The 17,142-nt window shown below is 40.8% G+C and overlaps 1 protein-coding gene across 1 annotated transcript in view; it reads left to right on the top strand.

Annotated features, from left to right (window-relative positions):
* The first annotated feature begins 710 nt into the window (after positions 1 to 710).
* Positions 711 to 17,142, top strand: part of arhgef12a (Rho guanine nucleotide exchange factor (GEF) 12a) — a 34,187-nt gene continuing 17,755 nt past the window's right edge. The window contains exons 1-4 of the mRNA XM_070905297.1: positions 711 to 828; positions 13,462 to 13,482; positions 14,251 to 14,342; positions 16,382 to 16,447. Of these exons, the coding sequence (XP_070761398.1) occupies positions 797 to 828; positions 13,462 to 13,482; positions 14,251 to 14,342; positions 16,382 to 16,447 (211 nt within the window). The 5' untranslated portion in view covers positions 711 to 796. The remainder of the gene's footprint in view (positions 829 to 13,461; positions 13,483 to 14,250; positions 14,343 to 16,381; positions 16,448 to 17,142) is intronic.

Genomic DNA, 17,142 nt, shown 5'->3' on the forward strand with positions numbered 1-17,142 from the left:
AAATGTGTTTTTTTAAATCGACTATCTAACCAATTTTGTTTTTGAATCCGACGTCTTACACCGGTAAAACATTAGCTGCGGTTGTTTTGCTAGTGTGTAACACGGGTCGCTTAAACTCGGTATTGAGCGATTCTCATGGTCACGGGAGAGACGTCCCCACAGCCACAGACAGGCATTTCTGGGAGCAGGGAATACCAAATGGGACTGGAGGAATTTCCAGCATCTTCAAAGATCATTTAGGAACCGAGGCCATTCAGCCGAGCAGGGGTGGTGGCAGACGGACTACATCGCTGGGCCAAGGTGTCTGTTACATTGGAATACAGATTGTTTACACATTTCATATCGGCGGAAAACTGGGATGTGAATGCAACGGATTCATACAAGGAGTTCATACATGCACGACAACTTGTGCCAGCTGGCGCAGTATATTTATTGTTGTTGCCAAAATATTCTTTACTGTCGGAGGAGGATATCATCTGACTGTACAGCTAATACGACAGAGGCCCCGATTAATTTTTGAGGTCTGCACTGTAGATCCCTTCCTGCTATTACATTTTGACAAGGAGTATTGGTTAAGAGATAGCGTATAGGCAGTGTTTTTGTTTCCTCTAGTGTTTGGACGTGCCACGCAACAGCCCAACAGTGTCCTACAATTAATTTATTCTCAACACCATTCTCAAAATCCTTGCCTACTAAACACGAATGCCAGAGAAGGACGCGCCAGGAAATCGCCTCATCACACTCTGGAAAATGTTAATAGGATATAATTTGCTGCAAATCTAGAACCGGAAGCCCAATGAGTGACACACAGTCCAGCTTCACTGACAGGTACAGTATACAACAATCTCTCATTTCTATTGATGCACTGTCTGCACTGCACATGCACAGATCGAGTGTTTAGAGCAATAAAACATAACGTTTTGTTAAAGTTTATTGATTTGGTTATGATGATATTAATCTGAAACACAACCCACAGTTGGGTGAAAATATGTGTTACATGCTCCGCGGAAAGCACTTCTTTGTGGTGATGTGCTCAGTAATAACTGTGTTATACAATCTAATTACTAAGGAAGGACATCAGATCCTGATGGAAACTCTGCTGATCTCAGCATGGGTAATGCAGTTCTGTGCAGACCGTAAAGTACTACTTGTCCAAGGAGTGAGAAGGCCTGCCTCTGTTTGTGTGCCAGGGACCAGTCGTCTCTGATCCCTGTACACCTTTCAACATCACTATTACCTCTAATCCTTTAAAGCTAACCTTCTCCTATACCTATTAAAACTATCTCTGGATTTAGACAAAACCTTAGCTCTGTCAAGTAATCACCTTATCTAAAGGCATCTGTCAACTTGAACATAAAGATCGGACGCTGTTGTTAAGACCAGTGGGCTAAATCATGTGTAATGGCCTGAGGAACACACTAAATGGTAAGAGAAGGATTGGGCTATACCATCCTAATCCACTCTGATATAAATTGTCAATATTATGTTATTGCATCATTGCAAGAATGAATTCCCCTATGTTTTTTGTATCTGGAGAATAGAGAGGTTTCTTTTCTCACTGTGATGCACTCTGGCAGTGAAACAGAGAAGTGAATCTGTTGCATTACGTCAAGAACTTCCCACCTGAATCCCACATACCTGCATGGAGAGCAGGCCAATACAGAGGAATGTGGTCGGTAGATTCAGAGCACAAGGAAGCTTCATTGCACAGGTTGGGATCTGAAATATCCTCATGGCTAGGGCATGAGCTAGGGGCTAAAGCCCAACCCCATTTTACATGACCCCCTCCCCCACTGCTATGATGGCCCCAGTGGCTGGCACAAACTGCTATTGTAGTGCTGTTTATTGTGTGTGTATTTTTTTTTTTATAGTATAAAATACTATAAAAAGTATACAACACTGTGCATGGCACTATTGACTAAACTGACCATCACATCTCAGATTTACTGCCGCATGTGAAGGCTTGACACAGCGCTACACAAATTTGTCTATTCACCTCCCCTGTAGTCAAAGTATGTGGGTTTGTTTATTTGTTTGTGTTGGTTTCATAAGGTCTGTGTCCTAATTGTTACTCTACCAGTGGAACAAGATGCAGGCCGTTTTGTTAATGCAAAACAAAAAAAAACGCAAAGCAGTGTGACAGCAGTCTGTAGACCATGCATGCAACTAGCTCTGTACCTCTGTTGCACAAAAATTAGAGTTGGCCTGAGATCTCTATTATTATTTAGACCGCAGCAGTTTTTGAGGATGTTTTCCACAGTGGTTGATGATAATGACTTTATTGATTAATGCTGTTGTCTGTCTCTCCCGCTCTCCTTAAGTACGTCTGTATTTCCCTGCCCCTGCTTTCTCTCCCTCTATGTGTGGTGTTATGCATTTTGTTTTCGCTCTGTTGACTATGGTGGGAGTGTGCATCCAACATCTATTGGGGATGGGCCGCCAGCCGATGGGTCAGTTTAGTGTGCTGTTAGCTCTTTGTCATAGAGTTCTGCTGATCTCCACGTTTTTCCCACCCCCCTATCCCCCCTCCTGAGGCCCTCCCGGGAAGTGGTGCTGGTGACATCACTAATAGTAAACAATAGCTTTCAGTGGGAGCAAGCTGGCTGTCTGCTGTACGCTCCTCTCCAGGTCCGTCAGTGTAGTCAGGTACATTCAGGGAGTCTGGTTGGAGGTTACCCTGCTGGAGGAAAAGTGTTAAGTTATGTCTGTGACTAGTTAATGGTAATAGAGTTGCACCTAACAAGTTTGTCATCGATTGATTCATTATCACTGATTCTAACGTAATTGTTGATTATGTGATTGGTTGGGTGATTACTCATTTAGTCAATATACTGACAATTATATTGCCAAAATGCCCATCACAAAAAAGGTGACATCTTCAGTTTGTTTTGTTCGGCCGACAGCCTAAAAACCTAAGAGTATTCAATATACAATAAAATGAAACAGAGAAAAGCAACACATGAAAATCTGCAACCAGCGCGCAGGGGGTCCCCACTTATTCTGTTTGAGTAAATTTGCCTTCACGTTATCCATCCGTGGTCTTACATGTGGCAATCTAATTTTACTGAAACATTACGGCCTATAGGCTACTCTTCTTCAGTTAAACAAAGTAAATCACCTTGAGATCTTTGCAAGCAATAAGCTGTTAAGACAGGCTGAACAGCTCTCCGACGCCATTTGAAAAGGAGTCCGATGGCGTCGGATGAAGGACGCCTCCGCTTGCAATAACATAACTATGCTATTACATGATCAGGGTGCACAACTGCACACACAGTTGGTCTAGATCTCAAATATTTAATTGTCATTTAGTCACTGCCATGTTTTGTGAAAGACAAGAACGTGCATAACATGGCCCAACTGCAACTGCCAGTTGCTATTCGCGCACACTTTGAATTTCGCTTTACAGGTTAATTATTTACCAAGTTGAATTCTCAAGGAGGCAGACTATTAAATTAGCTAAATAGAATGACAAAATGGACGATAGACTCGTCCAGTCGCCCAACCCTAATATAAACTGACTAATAAAATAATTATGTGAACACCAACTGATAATAACACAGCACTGGAGTTGATATTATTTTCACTGCAGTGGAATTTGTTTCCCCATGATAAATGTTTTCATGAGTAGTTCTGACAGCTCGGCCTGCTTGTATGTGTCTCCTGTATTTGGCATCTCTCCCTGATAACGCAGTATGCTTCTACTCCATCTAGTCAGCACTGATACTAGGGAAGCTGTGTCAGCTGCTCTGAACTGTGCATTAAAATGAGTGTCCAGAAGTCATTTAAAGCTTTGATCAGAAGTGCAAAGGCACAGGCTCAGCATGCAGCACTCAATATGTTTCCTGCAACTGAAAGCATAAGATAAAACATTTGCATGTTGCAAAAAAAAACCTCCGTTGCAGCCATAGTTCATTGCCTAGAGATTCTTAATACTTTATAATCTGCCCTATCCCACGGCTATGGAAAGAGAGTGATTTTCCCCAAAGGCAGTGATGTTTCAAGATTGTGAAGGAATTCACTTTTTCTCCCTTAAATTCAAGTCAAAAGCAGAGACAAAATCCTCTGAATAATTTCTAAACATACCTTCACCATAGTTATGTAGGCCCTTCTTTTTCATTCAAATCTTTGTCACAGCAAGCTCTTGTCAGCCGAAATATCACCAGGTCATTGCCAGCCAATGCATTTTGATTATTTAAAATTATTATTTTAAAATTGGAGGTGGTATCTCAATTTAACAGTAAAGAGTAAAATTAGAGAGTAAAAACTATAATTTAATATATTTGCTGCTTAGATATGTTTTAATTTAAATAATCAAGAGCCTCTGTAGTCAAACAATACATTTTACCCAGAAGAAAACCTTTACCGAACACCTCATCCGTAAAACAAATGCCACCCTAAGCAGATCTTCTTTACCGTATGGTGGTATACGAAAATACCAAAGAGGAACACTTGTGTAACACAGCAGCTCTGAGATAAATCCTATCTTTAGAAAGAGAATCATATTGATAATTGGTTCAGATTGTGTCAGAGAGGTGTTGATTCAATTCCATGGTTGTGGTTTGTGATGGCGCTGCGCTATACTGAAAGGTGTTCCTAGTACTTTCTTCTCAATGGGTAAAATGTTAGCGCATAGTTGTCAGTTTGATGGCGAACTGGAACTTTTTTTTTCTGCCATCACTACAACCACCCACTTACGCATTCGGGCATAGCCTAAGTCACGAGTTAAAAGGGAAACTAGTTGATCCATAACACTGGTACTTGGACTCCTTTATAATAATCATAATCATCCTGTGTTCTGTCTTAGGTCAGACCTGACACATTTACCCCATCTTCTTAGTAATGTGAATTAGGCCAGTAAAGGCCCGTATTTTATCTTACTATGTTGTGAATTCACCTTGTGCCACCCTGGAGTTATTCTACGGCTGCAATTACATTTGTCAGTGATGCATTTAACACATTTAACGCTTTGGAAATTGTTATTGATGACATAGTCATATTTTGGTGAAGATGGGCAACTTTATATTCTCTATGCAGCACAACTGCTGCAGTATTTAAGCGTTTTCCCTATGGTTGTGAGTAAACCTGAGCTCCATTTTTAAGTTCAAACCTAATAACTACTGAAAGTCAACGCCGAATGACTGGTACAATTCTTGGTTTTGTTTCTTTATAGAATGTAAATGAGGACCTTAGGAAGACTCTGATCACACCTGGATGTCACTTTGGCAGGCACACACCAACTCTCACCATACTCATTCATTCTTGCCAGGTCCCATTTCACTCTTTTTCACACACACACTCTCAATCGCATCCATCTTTTATTCCATTCTTTCCTCCAATCAGTCCTTTTCTCCCATCATGACCACATTTTTATTATGCCTTAAGGTCTGGAGTATTTTATTTACTGTTGCATCAAACTTGCCTTCACCAATTAGCCAAGTACAAATGAAAAGTGGACAGGTGGAAATGGTTAGCTTATTCTGTGGTTTAGCCCGGGTCCTTTGTGTGTTTGAGGGTATTAATAGTTTGTCTTTAGTTATCTTAGTCAAGTCAAGCTTGGCCGAAAGGAAAGAAATGTAAAAAGGGAGGGCGATGGCAGATAGGAAAAGAAATGGGTGATGCCCCAGGGGTAGTGATGTTGGAATGGATTGTGGGCATTAACTGGGGCTCTTGAGTGCTGGGGGAGTTGGGGGTCTATCACCCAGCTCTATGATGTTGATGCTTGTGGACACCCTCTACAATCCTTCCCTGTTAGCCAAGAAAGCTTCAGGGCCCAAACATTACTTTCACTTCACAAAAGACACGATCACTACAATAGAGAAAAAGGGGACAATGGTAGAGAGCTGTCATGCCCAAGTGTCATGTCCTCACATGTCCATGTAAGGGTTTTGTAGCAATGAACTAGGCTAGTGCCTTTAGGCTAACTGTGGCACTTGTGAAGCCATGATATTCTGCAGACTGCACAGTGGCCCCAATCTTAGATTTCTTGCTATTTAAATTTATTTCACGCTACATTGCTTATGTAAATACGCACAATACACGATTTTTCGTTTTGTTGAAGTGCACATGTATGTCTGCTCAATCGCCTGATATACGAGGAAATAGATGGTTCACATTAAAAAGCAGCATCTCTGCTGTAGTTGATTGGATGTGATTTATGTGGCTTGTTGAGACTCTGCTTCACTAGGTCTCAGAATGGGGATGCTCTAATTGAATGTTACCTCTTTGTGTCAGGAGAGGCTGTAGTGTAGAGAGAGAGAGAGCAGCAACCTGCTGCTGCTCTGTGATTAATCTTACACTGCCTGTTTCTGCTGATTCAGGGGTGACTAGACAGACTAACACACACCTACTGTTTCTCTACAAGAACCAGTGTCAGAGCACAGGATCTGATTTACTTCAGATCGCTTTGATAGCAGAAAGCCAGGATAGGAAGAAGAAAATTGAGGAAGAGAAAGTGCTATAAGAATCTTTGGTTAAGATATTCTTGTCCTAATATTTCCCTTAGTGATGAATCACTCAGTATCATCTTGGATTCACCAAGCTAGTTTTTTTTAGTAAGTAATGACTAATAGATGGAACATTTTATAGCTTTGGAGAGAATGAGGTGTGCTTTTACTACAGGTTGCATCAGCTTAAATGTCTTTTATAGGTCTGCCATTAATAAATCTTTCAGATCATTGCAAGATACCAAATCATACACAAAGTCTGTCATCCCTGGAAGACACTTAAACATACCCTTTAGTGTAGTGCTAAAGTTAACAGCTAAATTGATCAATAGGACACTCTTGTCCTGTAATACTTAAGTAATTTACTCAGTTCAAAGAAGTTACACATGGATTAGAAAAGTTCTCAGGTTTTGTTGCAAGGCTCTCGATCAGCAGCAGTGTGAACAGTGTAGCACCTTGAACCACCTCTTTTCCTTCCCCAGTTCTAGAGGACAGCAGACAGCATAGCGTGAAGAAATGTCTATCCCCCGGCCCTCATGTCAGGAATCCTGATGAGGTTTATTGGGGCAGAAAGGGCACTGTTTTCCCCCTGAGGCTGTAGCTTGAGCTCCAGAACTATTGCTCTTGTCTCTCTAACACACAGCACACCTCTCTCCCTTTCTCTGTCTGTCTCATACACTCACTTAATGCTCTCTATCTTTAAATCAATACTTCAATATACATCAGTGGTACACTGCTATGGTCACATGTTGAGTGACATCAGTGTATTAGACCAAATTGTAATACAGAAGTGGTTTGAAGACGTAGTATCACTGTGTGGGTGTAGACTACTTCTTTCTCAGTGGCAGGGAGTGGAAAGCAGTGACGTCATGCTGGCTGTGTATTTGTGTGTGCACCCACATTGTGTGACTCAGGTATATAGATTAGATAACAAGCAGTGTGTGTGTGTGTGTTCTCTCCCCTTGGCAGGCTGCAGGCATGAATCAGGCCGTTCAAGAGACTGTATCATTACACCATTGAGATAGAATCACAGAGCAGTTTTAAAGAGGTGGCATGAATGGCTGGCTGGCTGGAAAGGACATATTGCCAGTTCCATACGGTACTTGGCAAGCCTAGTGGCATGACTCGGCACAAAAAAACAGCTGAGGACATTGTGCTGTCACACTGTTACACTCTAGTTGTACCAAGTTTTCCGGTCTAATCTAACGTCTGAGGATGTTTTGCAGTGTGTAAACCAGGTTATGTTGTATGGAATGGAACACACTTCAGTCAGATCTCCGCAGCCTGCAGGCAACTCCCAAAACTGTCCAATCCTCTCCCAGTTTTAGACAGGCCCCACCTCTCCCAGCCCCAACAACACCTGTGCTGTGGGCTGTGTTGCTCTGCTTCTGGTAGCAGACTCCAGATTACTGCAGCAACTCCATATAGCACAAGTTACAACAGCAGCATTGTCTGACAGGAAAAGGTCAGGGTCAAGCTTACTTTATCAAGTGTCCACCTACTTTGTTTTGTAACTTGGGTACCTCGGCTGTATCCTTCCTCCTAACTCTTATTCTCATGATTAGTTTGACGTTTCTGTTTTTGTGTTGGCTTGTTTTAAACATTGAATGAAATGCTTATAATTAAACACAAAGTTAAACTTTATTAATCTGTTTATATCTGCTTTTACTGACGCTAAGAGGAACTGAGAATAACTTGAAGTGCTTCCTCTGAATCTTGCATGAGTTGTACTAGTTCCTTATTGTTCACTGTTTTCCTTCCTCTTCAGTGTGGGAGATCCTTTCACAGAAATGGCTGTGTGTCAGAGTCCTGCTCCTTCAGGGCTGTTTGTCCCTCCCTCCTTCTCTACTTTTTCTCTCTCTCCATGGTCTGGTCTGGTCCCAGCCTCTCTTGCTGCCACTGTTGCTGCAGTTGGCCTAGGTCTGCCACAGTTTTCCATCAAAACACCAAACCTCAATGGAGCATTCAAGCCCAGGCCCGCTCCAGTGCTGCCCCTCCCTCCCATCCCACCCTTTTCTGACTCTGCCTTCTTTCTCCCTTTCTCACTCCCTGCAAATTTAACGGCCCCGTCCAGAAAGAGGTCCTAGCTCAGACTTGAAGACTTTTTTTTAGCTGGATCTCAGGAATTGAATGAGCTGAGGAAAAATTATTATTCTGTAGGTTTAGAGTCTAGTTTCTCAAATCTACATATCATCTCTAGTCTAAAAATGGGTGACTTGAATCCACACTAGTAGAGCAGCTGCAATTGTTAGTGTTACACTAGTAGAAAGATTTACAATGTCCAGGTTTGTTTTGGTTTTTTATGTATTACCAAGAAAACATTTTTTAAAGTGCTACAGCAGGGCAAAGCTTCAATAGACTGTTTATTAATCTAGCTTGACTCAGTCATTTAGGCCTATAAATACTACCTTGCAGAGTGGTATTAATGATTAAATCACATGCTTGGGGAGGTTAAATTTTATTACCACTACTGTTCACATTGTATCTCACAATATAAGTGTCTACTTTCTGAGAGCAGTAGCACACATTCACAATTGAGAAGCTGGAATCAAATATCTTTTGGCATTTTTGCTTAAAAATTAAAATGATTACACAGAACATTAATCACCAACTATTTTGATTGATTAATTTTCGGTCAATCCCTTAGTCAATCAATCAACTAATAGCTCTATTATTTCCTCATTTATCGTATAAGTCATTTATTGTTGTGAGTGAGTTGAGTGTATAGTAGAGCGTTTAAAGTATCATTAGGACACAGAACAATAAACCACTGTTGTCTACTGAACAGAGAATTCACCACTCATGTGGAGCCATTGTGGTAGTTCACTAGAGATATACTGTGAAGTTATGTGAGCTATGACTGTGTGTCTGTGATACTTTTCAGTGAAAACTCAAGAGAAACGTTGCCCTGATAGTGAGACTTTTTTAAAATGACCATTCAGCTTTGCAGTGACTGTAGCCTGTATCCATCAAGATACAGGGCTATTGTAACAAACATGTCCTTTTCAGAAATATAGTATTCTGCTATGGAGGCATGTATGACTTATTACAAACCTCAGCGACAAGCCAGAGCTAAGGTAAAATAATGGAGCCTGTTAAGCTATTTAACTGCCCGCATAACTATGACAGTTACTTATTTTGGACAGTAAATCTGGGGTTAGGGTTGAGAGTGCATGCTGTCTTTAACATGTATTGCTCAAGTAACGAAGTTAAATGCATCAGAATAAAAACTGACACGTCAGGGTGAGGCCAACAGGTCTTTTACTTGCTCCTATTACATGTTTACTGGCCTATCACAAATGAAAAATAACTTTTCTTTTCAGAACATTAATATGTATTTTAGAGTTTAAGACGACAAAAATTATTAATCACGTTTAATCTAAAGTAATATGTTGAAAGTTTTCACACTCTTTAGTATTTATTTATAATCAACATGTTTTAACTTTGCAATGTGTTTCTTTCCAATCTCTATGTTTGCCATGAAATTCAGAAGGGCAGGACAGTGCAAAGCAATGTAAACATGGAAACACAATGGATGTAGTAATTGTGCTCTATTCTTTTTGAATTATCAGCATGACTTAACATGTCAACTTTTACAAGCCGACTATAAGTGTGTATTTTTTGCACTTGTAACAGAGGAGAAGGCAAAACAGAACAGGGATTCATGAGGCTTGTAACTCTTTCCGTTTATTTGTATTGCCACTACATAAATCAGGCATGATGACTTTAGTTGTCAGTTTGCTGCTTTGCTAACATACAGGACTAGGTGCTGCAGAGTCTTGTTGTAGGGACTGAGTTTGTGGTACTTGTCGGTGCCTTATTTGTACATTTCTCATTTTTCAACTAAAGGACACTTTTGCTTCCACATTGAAAGTAACTCCTTTTTTTTTTTATTTCACTTCGTCATTTCAAAATAGCTGTTACCATTTCTGTCTCAGACTACCCTCGCTGTAGCTCTGAGGAGGCATTCGATTTGATTGGGTAGAGAGAGCACAACAGAGAGGAGGTTTGTCAGTGGAGACTTATTGTTGAATAACTAAATGTAATAGTAAAACATTGTGTGTGTGTGTGTGTGTGTAATTATGAGGACAATACATACTCTACTGTGTATAGGGACACAGTTTAATTAAATGTTACAACTATCGCTACAAAGATGGATTACGTCAGGTAGCAGCTCCCTGTATACAAACTATATATCGAACTATATTGTTTGTCAGTTAATTTTGTTTTGATTGCGTAGTTTTGACAGTTCTTTGTTGATCCAATATGTCTGTAATTACTATGCAGTTTTTGAATCCCTTGGCTTCTTTGGAGTTCTGTTCAGTTTCATATATTGCTTTAAAAAGCTTTCATATCACATAACTGATTGCCAGGCAAAGTTTACATTCAACAGTTCTGGCCTGCAGTGACCCTCTCTCTCTACTTTTCTTTGCCTCCTAAGTTGTGATGAAGTTTCTGCATCTTTTTCATACAGGTTTGACCGTCTCACAATCAGTACTGCTGTGTTGTGTAGTTACACTGTGATGCTGGTGGGTCATCAAAATCATCAAAATCAATATGACAGCAGTACTCTCATCCACCCAGGCGGAAAGCTGTCCTTTGAGAGAGAGTTTTTATTTTATCCTTTTCTTTTATGTTAACGTAATTTGGTTGCCAGGGGCAACAAGGGAACTTATACGGTCAGGCCCTTGAGTGGTATGTTTGTATGTTTTCACCAACTTCTACCAGAGGCCTGGCAGTTTCAGGACAGGATATTTTTGGTTTGCCATTTAGAATTGCTACCTTTTTATTTAAGAAATGTCACAGTATTTTTATTATAATGCTGAAACTCATACTGTGTTTGATATCCTTGGACCTCACACAACAGCAAGCCCTATCACTTTAAGTACATGTATTTGTATGCAAAATAATTTCTTAATCCTGGCTTTTCACTTTCGTACACCCTTCAGTCTCAGTAATGTTGTTTTTCTCTCTGTTCCCTTGTTTCTGTCCCGTGCTGCGATCTCTCTTCATGACCTCTCCTAAGCCATTAAATGTGTCTCAGGCAGCTCATTTCATGGTCCCATGGTTTTATTTGGGATGTAGATATAATTCAAACAAAATTCCTTTTCACTTCTCTTTCAACTGTTTTAACATGTACAAAACACTATTGAAACATTTGGTAGGGGTGCAGCATTATTTCTGAAAGCATGATTCATAATTCCAGTTCAGCATAGACATTACAGACAGCCTGATGCATCATCCAGCCCCTTAAAACTTGGTTTGCCGGTCACGTTTTCATTTGTTCCTGTATAATCAACCAAAAACAACATCTGCCTACTCACATTTGCCATCCCTGTGCTTGTACGTACGCTTGTCCCAGTTCAGTGTGTGTGTGTGTGTGTGTGTGTATGTGTTTTTATGTGCTGACTTTTCCATCTCTCCAATTCAGAGGTTTCTTAGGGAGTGGGCTACTTAAAGCTAGTTTTTTTTCTGCTGGAGGCTCTGGAACTTATTACAGTTTGAGGCATTTTCATAAACGGGCCATTCAGCTGCCCCTGCATGGCTCTGAATGGGACACACTGTCGCCAGGAGAAAGAGAGTTAATGTGGGCTAGTTAGCCATGAGACCTCCGTATTACGGAAGACTAGTGTTATGAAATGTGTAGTTATTCATATTACTGTTTTGTAGTAAACTACATTGTGCATTTAGATTTTACCAAAGTTTTTAAAGCATTTTACAAAGCATACTGCATGGAGGCTTATTTTGAGTGTTTTCAGTGTCAAACCTTACTGGAAATGAACTGGTGTCCCGCCTAGCAAAGATGTCCTGAATAAAGAGATGCGGGCTTGACAATAAAGTATAAAAAGGTATTGGTTTTCATGGGGTTATTTCCTAGCTTGGACATCAATCTTTTCCAAGCTTTCCACTTCATCACAATAAAAAACTGAATCTAAATTTAGGCTTTATGGTAACTATGCAACAATATAACTTTTAACCCAGTTGAAGTGGTTTTTCTTACTACGTGAAGAAGAATGGCAAAACATGGCCCCCTCTGTCAGAAAATGAGCTATGCCCCGCAGCTCATGTCGAGGGGCTGAGGGGCCACACAGATAATTGGCACAAACTTCATGGGTGCTCAGGAGATTTTTCTGTCTGTGGGAAGTGTATTACAGATAAAATATGTGATTAATATTTCCTTTTAAATAGCTTTGGAATAGATTATCTTGGGGTTCCCCAATGCCTTACAGGGAACCTAGAACACGAAAGGGGATTTTGCCCATTTTAACATGTGACTTATGTCTTTATCCTTCATGGAGTACTGGAGTTGGTTCTTGTATAAGAATAGTCAGGTTTTGTTAGACGCCTACTCCCACAGATGCCAATTTGCACTCTTTGTAGAATTGATTTGAACTTTTTGTCTATGAAGATGTCACTCTGAGCTGCCTTTTATGTCCATAAGGCTGTATCCTAAAGATGAAATCAAACACCTACTGTGAGAATTAACAGTGCAGTATCTCCTTAGTCTAAGACTGCCAAACAGTAAGTCAGTAGACAAATCTCTAACTTCCTGGAAAACATCACCTTTTCCAACATGGTGCTGACAGCATCCCTAAATTATTTCATCACACTGTGGTAGGAATCAGTCTCAGGTGGCAGTAATCAGTCTCAGGGCAAGCTGCCTAGAAGGAAACAGGCCATGGATGCGATTCGGATATGATTATTACAGTCAGGTCGTGATGTCTGTGAGGAACTAAATCACAGCGCACACACACACATTTACACACAGCTGAGATCAGAGAGCCAGACGACATTTGACCTGGAAAAGGCTTTAATCTGCAGCTGAAGAACTCTGATGTTTGATCAGGATTATCATGTTTACTGCTATATGGGTCTCAGTAGAAGCCGTCAGCTTGGCATCTTGTTTTTCAGCCTCCATACAGCCATAAACAGCTCAGCTTTTGTTGACTTTGTTACATTAAGAGTCTGCCAGGTCATTTCTGTGAGATACTGATGGTCATTCTGTTTTATTTTGCAGGTTTCCCAAGAAAGCAAACAGGTAAGAATCTTTATTATCTCATATTATATTGCAAAGATATATGCATGCTTATGGGTAGGTAACACTGTGGCCACATGCACACCAATGGTTTACATGCACAGAGCTCCAGATGAGGGAAATGAGGCAGCTTTTACTAGCCCTCGTATGCTGCAACACAGAAGTCTTCACAGAATTTGGACCAAACATACCCCCCCCCCCCCCCCCCAAACCCATGTACACACACAGAGTGAGGGACAAAGGGGTCCCTCTTCTAAGGGCGGCCCATCACTGCCTTTCACTGTGAACAGAACAGTGGCCTTTCACAGTTGGGGCCAGTATAGGCAGAGGCAGCCATACATAGCCTCCCGAGGTTCAAGTCGGAGTCTGGCCTTGTAGCACCTCCTCTGAGGAGCGTCCTTTCTCTGGCCTTGCTCCCTGGGCGCTCAGCAGAGCGGCTCCACATCCTCTCTGGCTACCACATTATACAGTAGACACTCTCAGCATGAGGAGGTCCTCTTGCCACATTATTCTCAATGCTGAAGTGAACAATTGTTGGTTCTGTGTGCTAGTGTAACTTCTCCTTAGCCTTCACTTGCCCGTAGCTTGTGCATATACAGGGAAGTAGTACAGAAAGACACAATGACACTGCCTGTAAAAAATGCTACTTAAAAAAGACCAAAGTGTTGTATGTGACAGCACATACTGGATAACTGCCAACGTTTTGCACTGTTTAGCCACTTGTTTTTTGGTGGGATTACCTGTTTCTCATGGGTGTCCCTCTTTCTCCAGAACCAGCAGCATTCTCAGTAGAGACCACCCCCCGGACAAGAAACCCAAAAGTGACAAAACCTCACTTCCCTCCAATGAATTTGACCCCACAGGTAGCTTCCCACTTTTGGTTTCGTTCTCATACGCCTGTTCTGTTTTTCTTATTCACTCTCTTTCTTTTATTCTCTGTCACATACTCTTACATACTTTTTTCCCCATCCTGTCCCTCTATCTCTGTATGCATCACTTTATCTGACTGCCTTGTACTTTTCTGTCTGTCGCTCTCACCCTTTTTTCTCTCTCTCCCTCTAACACACACACACACACACACACACACACATACACACATACACACACACACACACACACACACACACACACACAGAAACACAGTCTCATAAAACAATTGTGATGGTTTGCTCGATGCACAAGGCATGCTGGGATGGTGAAAGGTGGTGTGTGTATCTTGCTCTATGCTTTGTGCTCTCTTTGAAAACTTAACTTTTGTTTTACTTGTGTGGTCTGATCTGAGATAATTGTTTGGGTCTTATCACTGGAGCCTAACAACTTATTTTGAACAAGAGTTGGAATTGTCTCTCTTTTTGAGTTAATTCAGCTAATGGACAGTATAATATGTCTTTATTACACTGCATTATACCAACAGTTTGGCAGAAGCTTATGTTGTGTTACATGTTTTAAGCTGATAAGCGCACAAAGGTTTGGTTATAGGACTCTGCAGCTGCATGTTTAATGTCCACAAGGTTCTTGTAGTTTTACATTAATCAGTGCACTGTGGGTTTTGACTGCTCAAAGTGGTTGGGTGGTCTCAATGTGTACTTGAAGGGCACAAAAGCCACTAAGCCTGTTATGCACTGCAGTTTCAAGTTTATTGCAGGGTGAGATTGTTAGGCTTCAGAAACAGACTAGTTTGATATGGTGACACTCCCTGTGGTATTTGTCAGCAATTGGGGCAGTATGATTTGAGATATGGCTGAAGCCTCTGTATTCAAAATAAAACCGAAAATCCTCTGACCACATGGTTATGGCTTATCTCTGTATGATGCAACAAAACATAGACACGATGTGTTCTCTCAGTGGTTACACAAGACATGCACTTTGTTGCCTGTCTGTGTATAGTGCCACACTAAAATCTTTTTCCATGTATTTCTCTGATGGTTTGGTCCATATTTGGAATGATGCAGTGATTGAAGTTGCCACAGACAAGCAAATTATTCTTTATTTAATTGAAACCTACATCTTTAGGTCATCCTTAGATTATTGTTTCTCGACATAATTCATATTTGAATTGACCCTTTGCCTGCATGTCGTTAGTCTATATTTCTGTTCATCCCTTTTAGTTATCTGCAAGTTGCATGAACTCTTTAACAATCTTTTCCCAGATGTTCTTCTAGTTGCTCCTTTTCTGTCATAATTTCAAAGTAGTTTGGGTTTATTAGGGATGGGCAGGAGTAGTCAGACACTCTGGTAATGGATGTTAACACTGGCTCATGAGATTCACATGTTTAATAATATGTGCAGTAAATACGTTATGTATTATCTTTAAAGGCTTAAAGTATACTGGACAAAAAGGCTACTTATTTCGATTTATTGGACCAAGACCTGTTCCTCCTGTAACTTTGTTTTGGATTTATTTTTATCATCAGCTCCTTTGCCACAACTTGTAAAACCACCTTCTGGTGTGCATTGAGTATAATTGCAATGTCAGCAGCCGTGCTTCATCGTACTATAATTGATTGCAATTTGAGGATACAGGAGTCCTAATATGAAGGCTCAGAAAATGGGCCCCCTGTCATTAAAGTCACAATGAATTGGTAGAGTGACACCTATAGGAGTGGAGGTATTTTAAAAAGAGTTCTTTCAACAAAGACCAAGCCAGTTTTTTTAGTGACTGCACTCCTGCCTATCCAAACCATTATGTTTTATTAAACTACCTATTTGTTCATTTAATTTTTCTTCTCCCATGATTGTTTCTCCCTCATGATTTTCTCTTTCCTGTTTTGTGTTTCCTTTCCTTGTGTTGGTTCTTGTTTTGTGTGTGTGTGTGTGTGTGTGTGTGTGTGTGTGTGTGTGTGTGCTGCTGTGCTGTCTGCGCTGTCTGCGCTGTGGTCTGCGTGGTGGGGGCTGTGAGCAGAAGCTCTGGTGGTGCAGAAGAGTGGCAGCAGCAGTGTGCTAGCAGAGGGGAAGCCTGAGTCCTGTGGTAAGATGCTCCTGCTGGAATGGCTGGTGTGACAGCTGCATCTATACATCCTGCAGATCCTGGTGTGAAGTTGCCACTAGATGTTTGTTTTAAGCAGAGTGATGACAAAAGAGTTTCATTTATTTTATTTATTTTTAATCATTAGAATATTTGACTGCATGGTCAGAGGAATGGCCCTCTGAGTTGGGCGCAGACTCAATTTTACCTGCTTTGCAAACATAACGGTTAAATTCATGCTTAAGAAAAATCAATACACAATTTATATTAGATGACGTTGCTGAAGCCAGCAGGAAGCATACTTTCCCATGGCTATGTGTATTCGACCTTCCTGTTTCCAATCACCGGGTTTTTGGTCTGTGTACTTGTTGTTGATCAGAACAACTGGCTCAGTGATTACTTTGCCAGGTTGTGAGATATTTGGCTTTTAATAATTTCAAAAGAAAACCACTTAAGGAAAGTTCTAGGCTAGAGCTAAATACACCACTTGCATCTCAACCCATTTTTAGTAACTTTTTCCACAGTGAATAATGGTCACCATTGGAATTCATTGTTGAAGGCCTTAGCAGCTGTGTACTACTTAAAAGATGAGTTTTGGATTACGAGGATGCAGTTACACAGTTTACATTAAACCATAATCCCACACTTGAGACAGGTCCTAATATTGATGTAAATTTTCAGTTAAGTGATCATCTAAA

This window comes from Enoplosus armatus, chromosome 5 (assembly GCF_043641665.1).
Source record: "Enoplosus armatus isolate fEnoArm2 chromosome 5, fEnoArm2.hap1, whole genome shotgun sequence".
Classification (NCBI taxonomy): Eukaryota; Metazoa; Chordata; class Actinopteri; order Centrarchiformes; family Enoplosidae; genus Enoplosus; species Enoplosus armatus.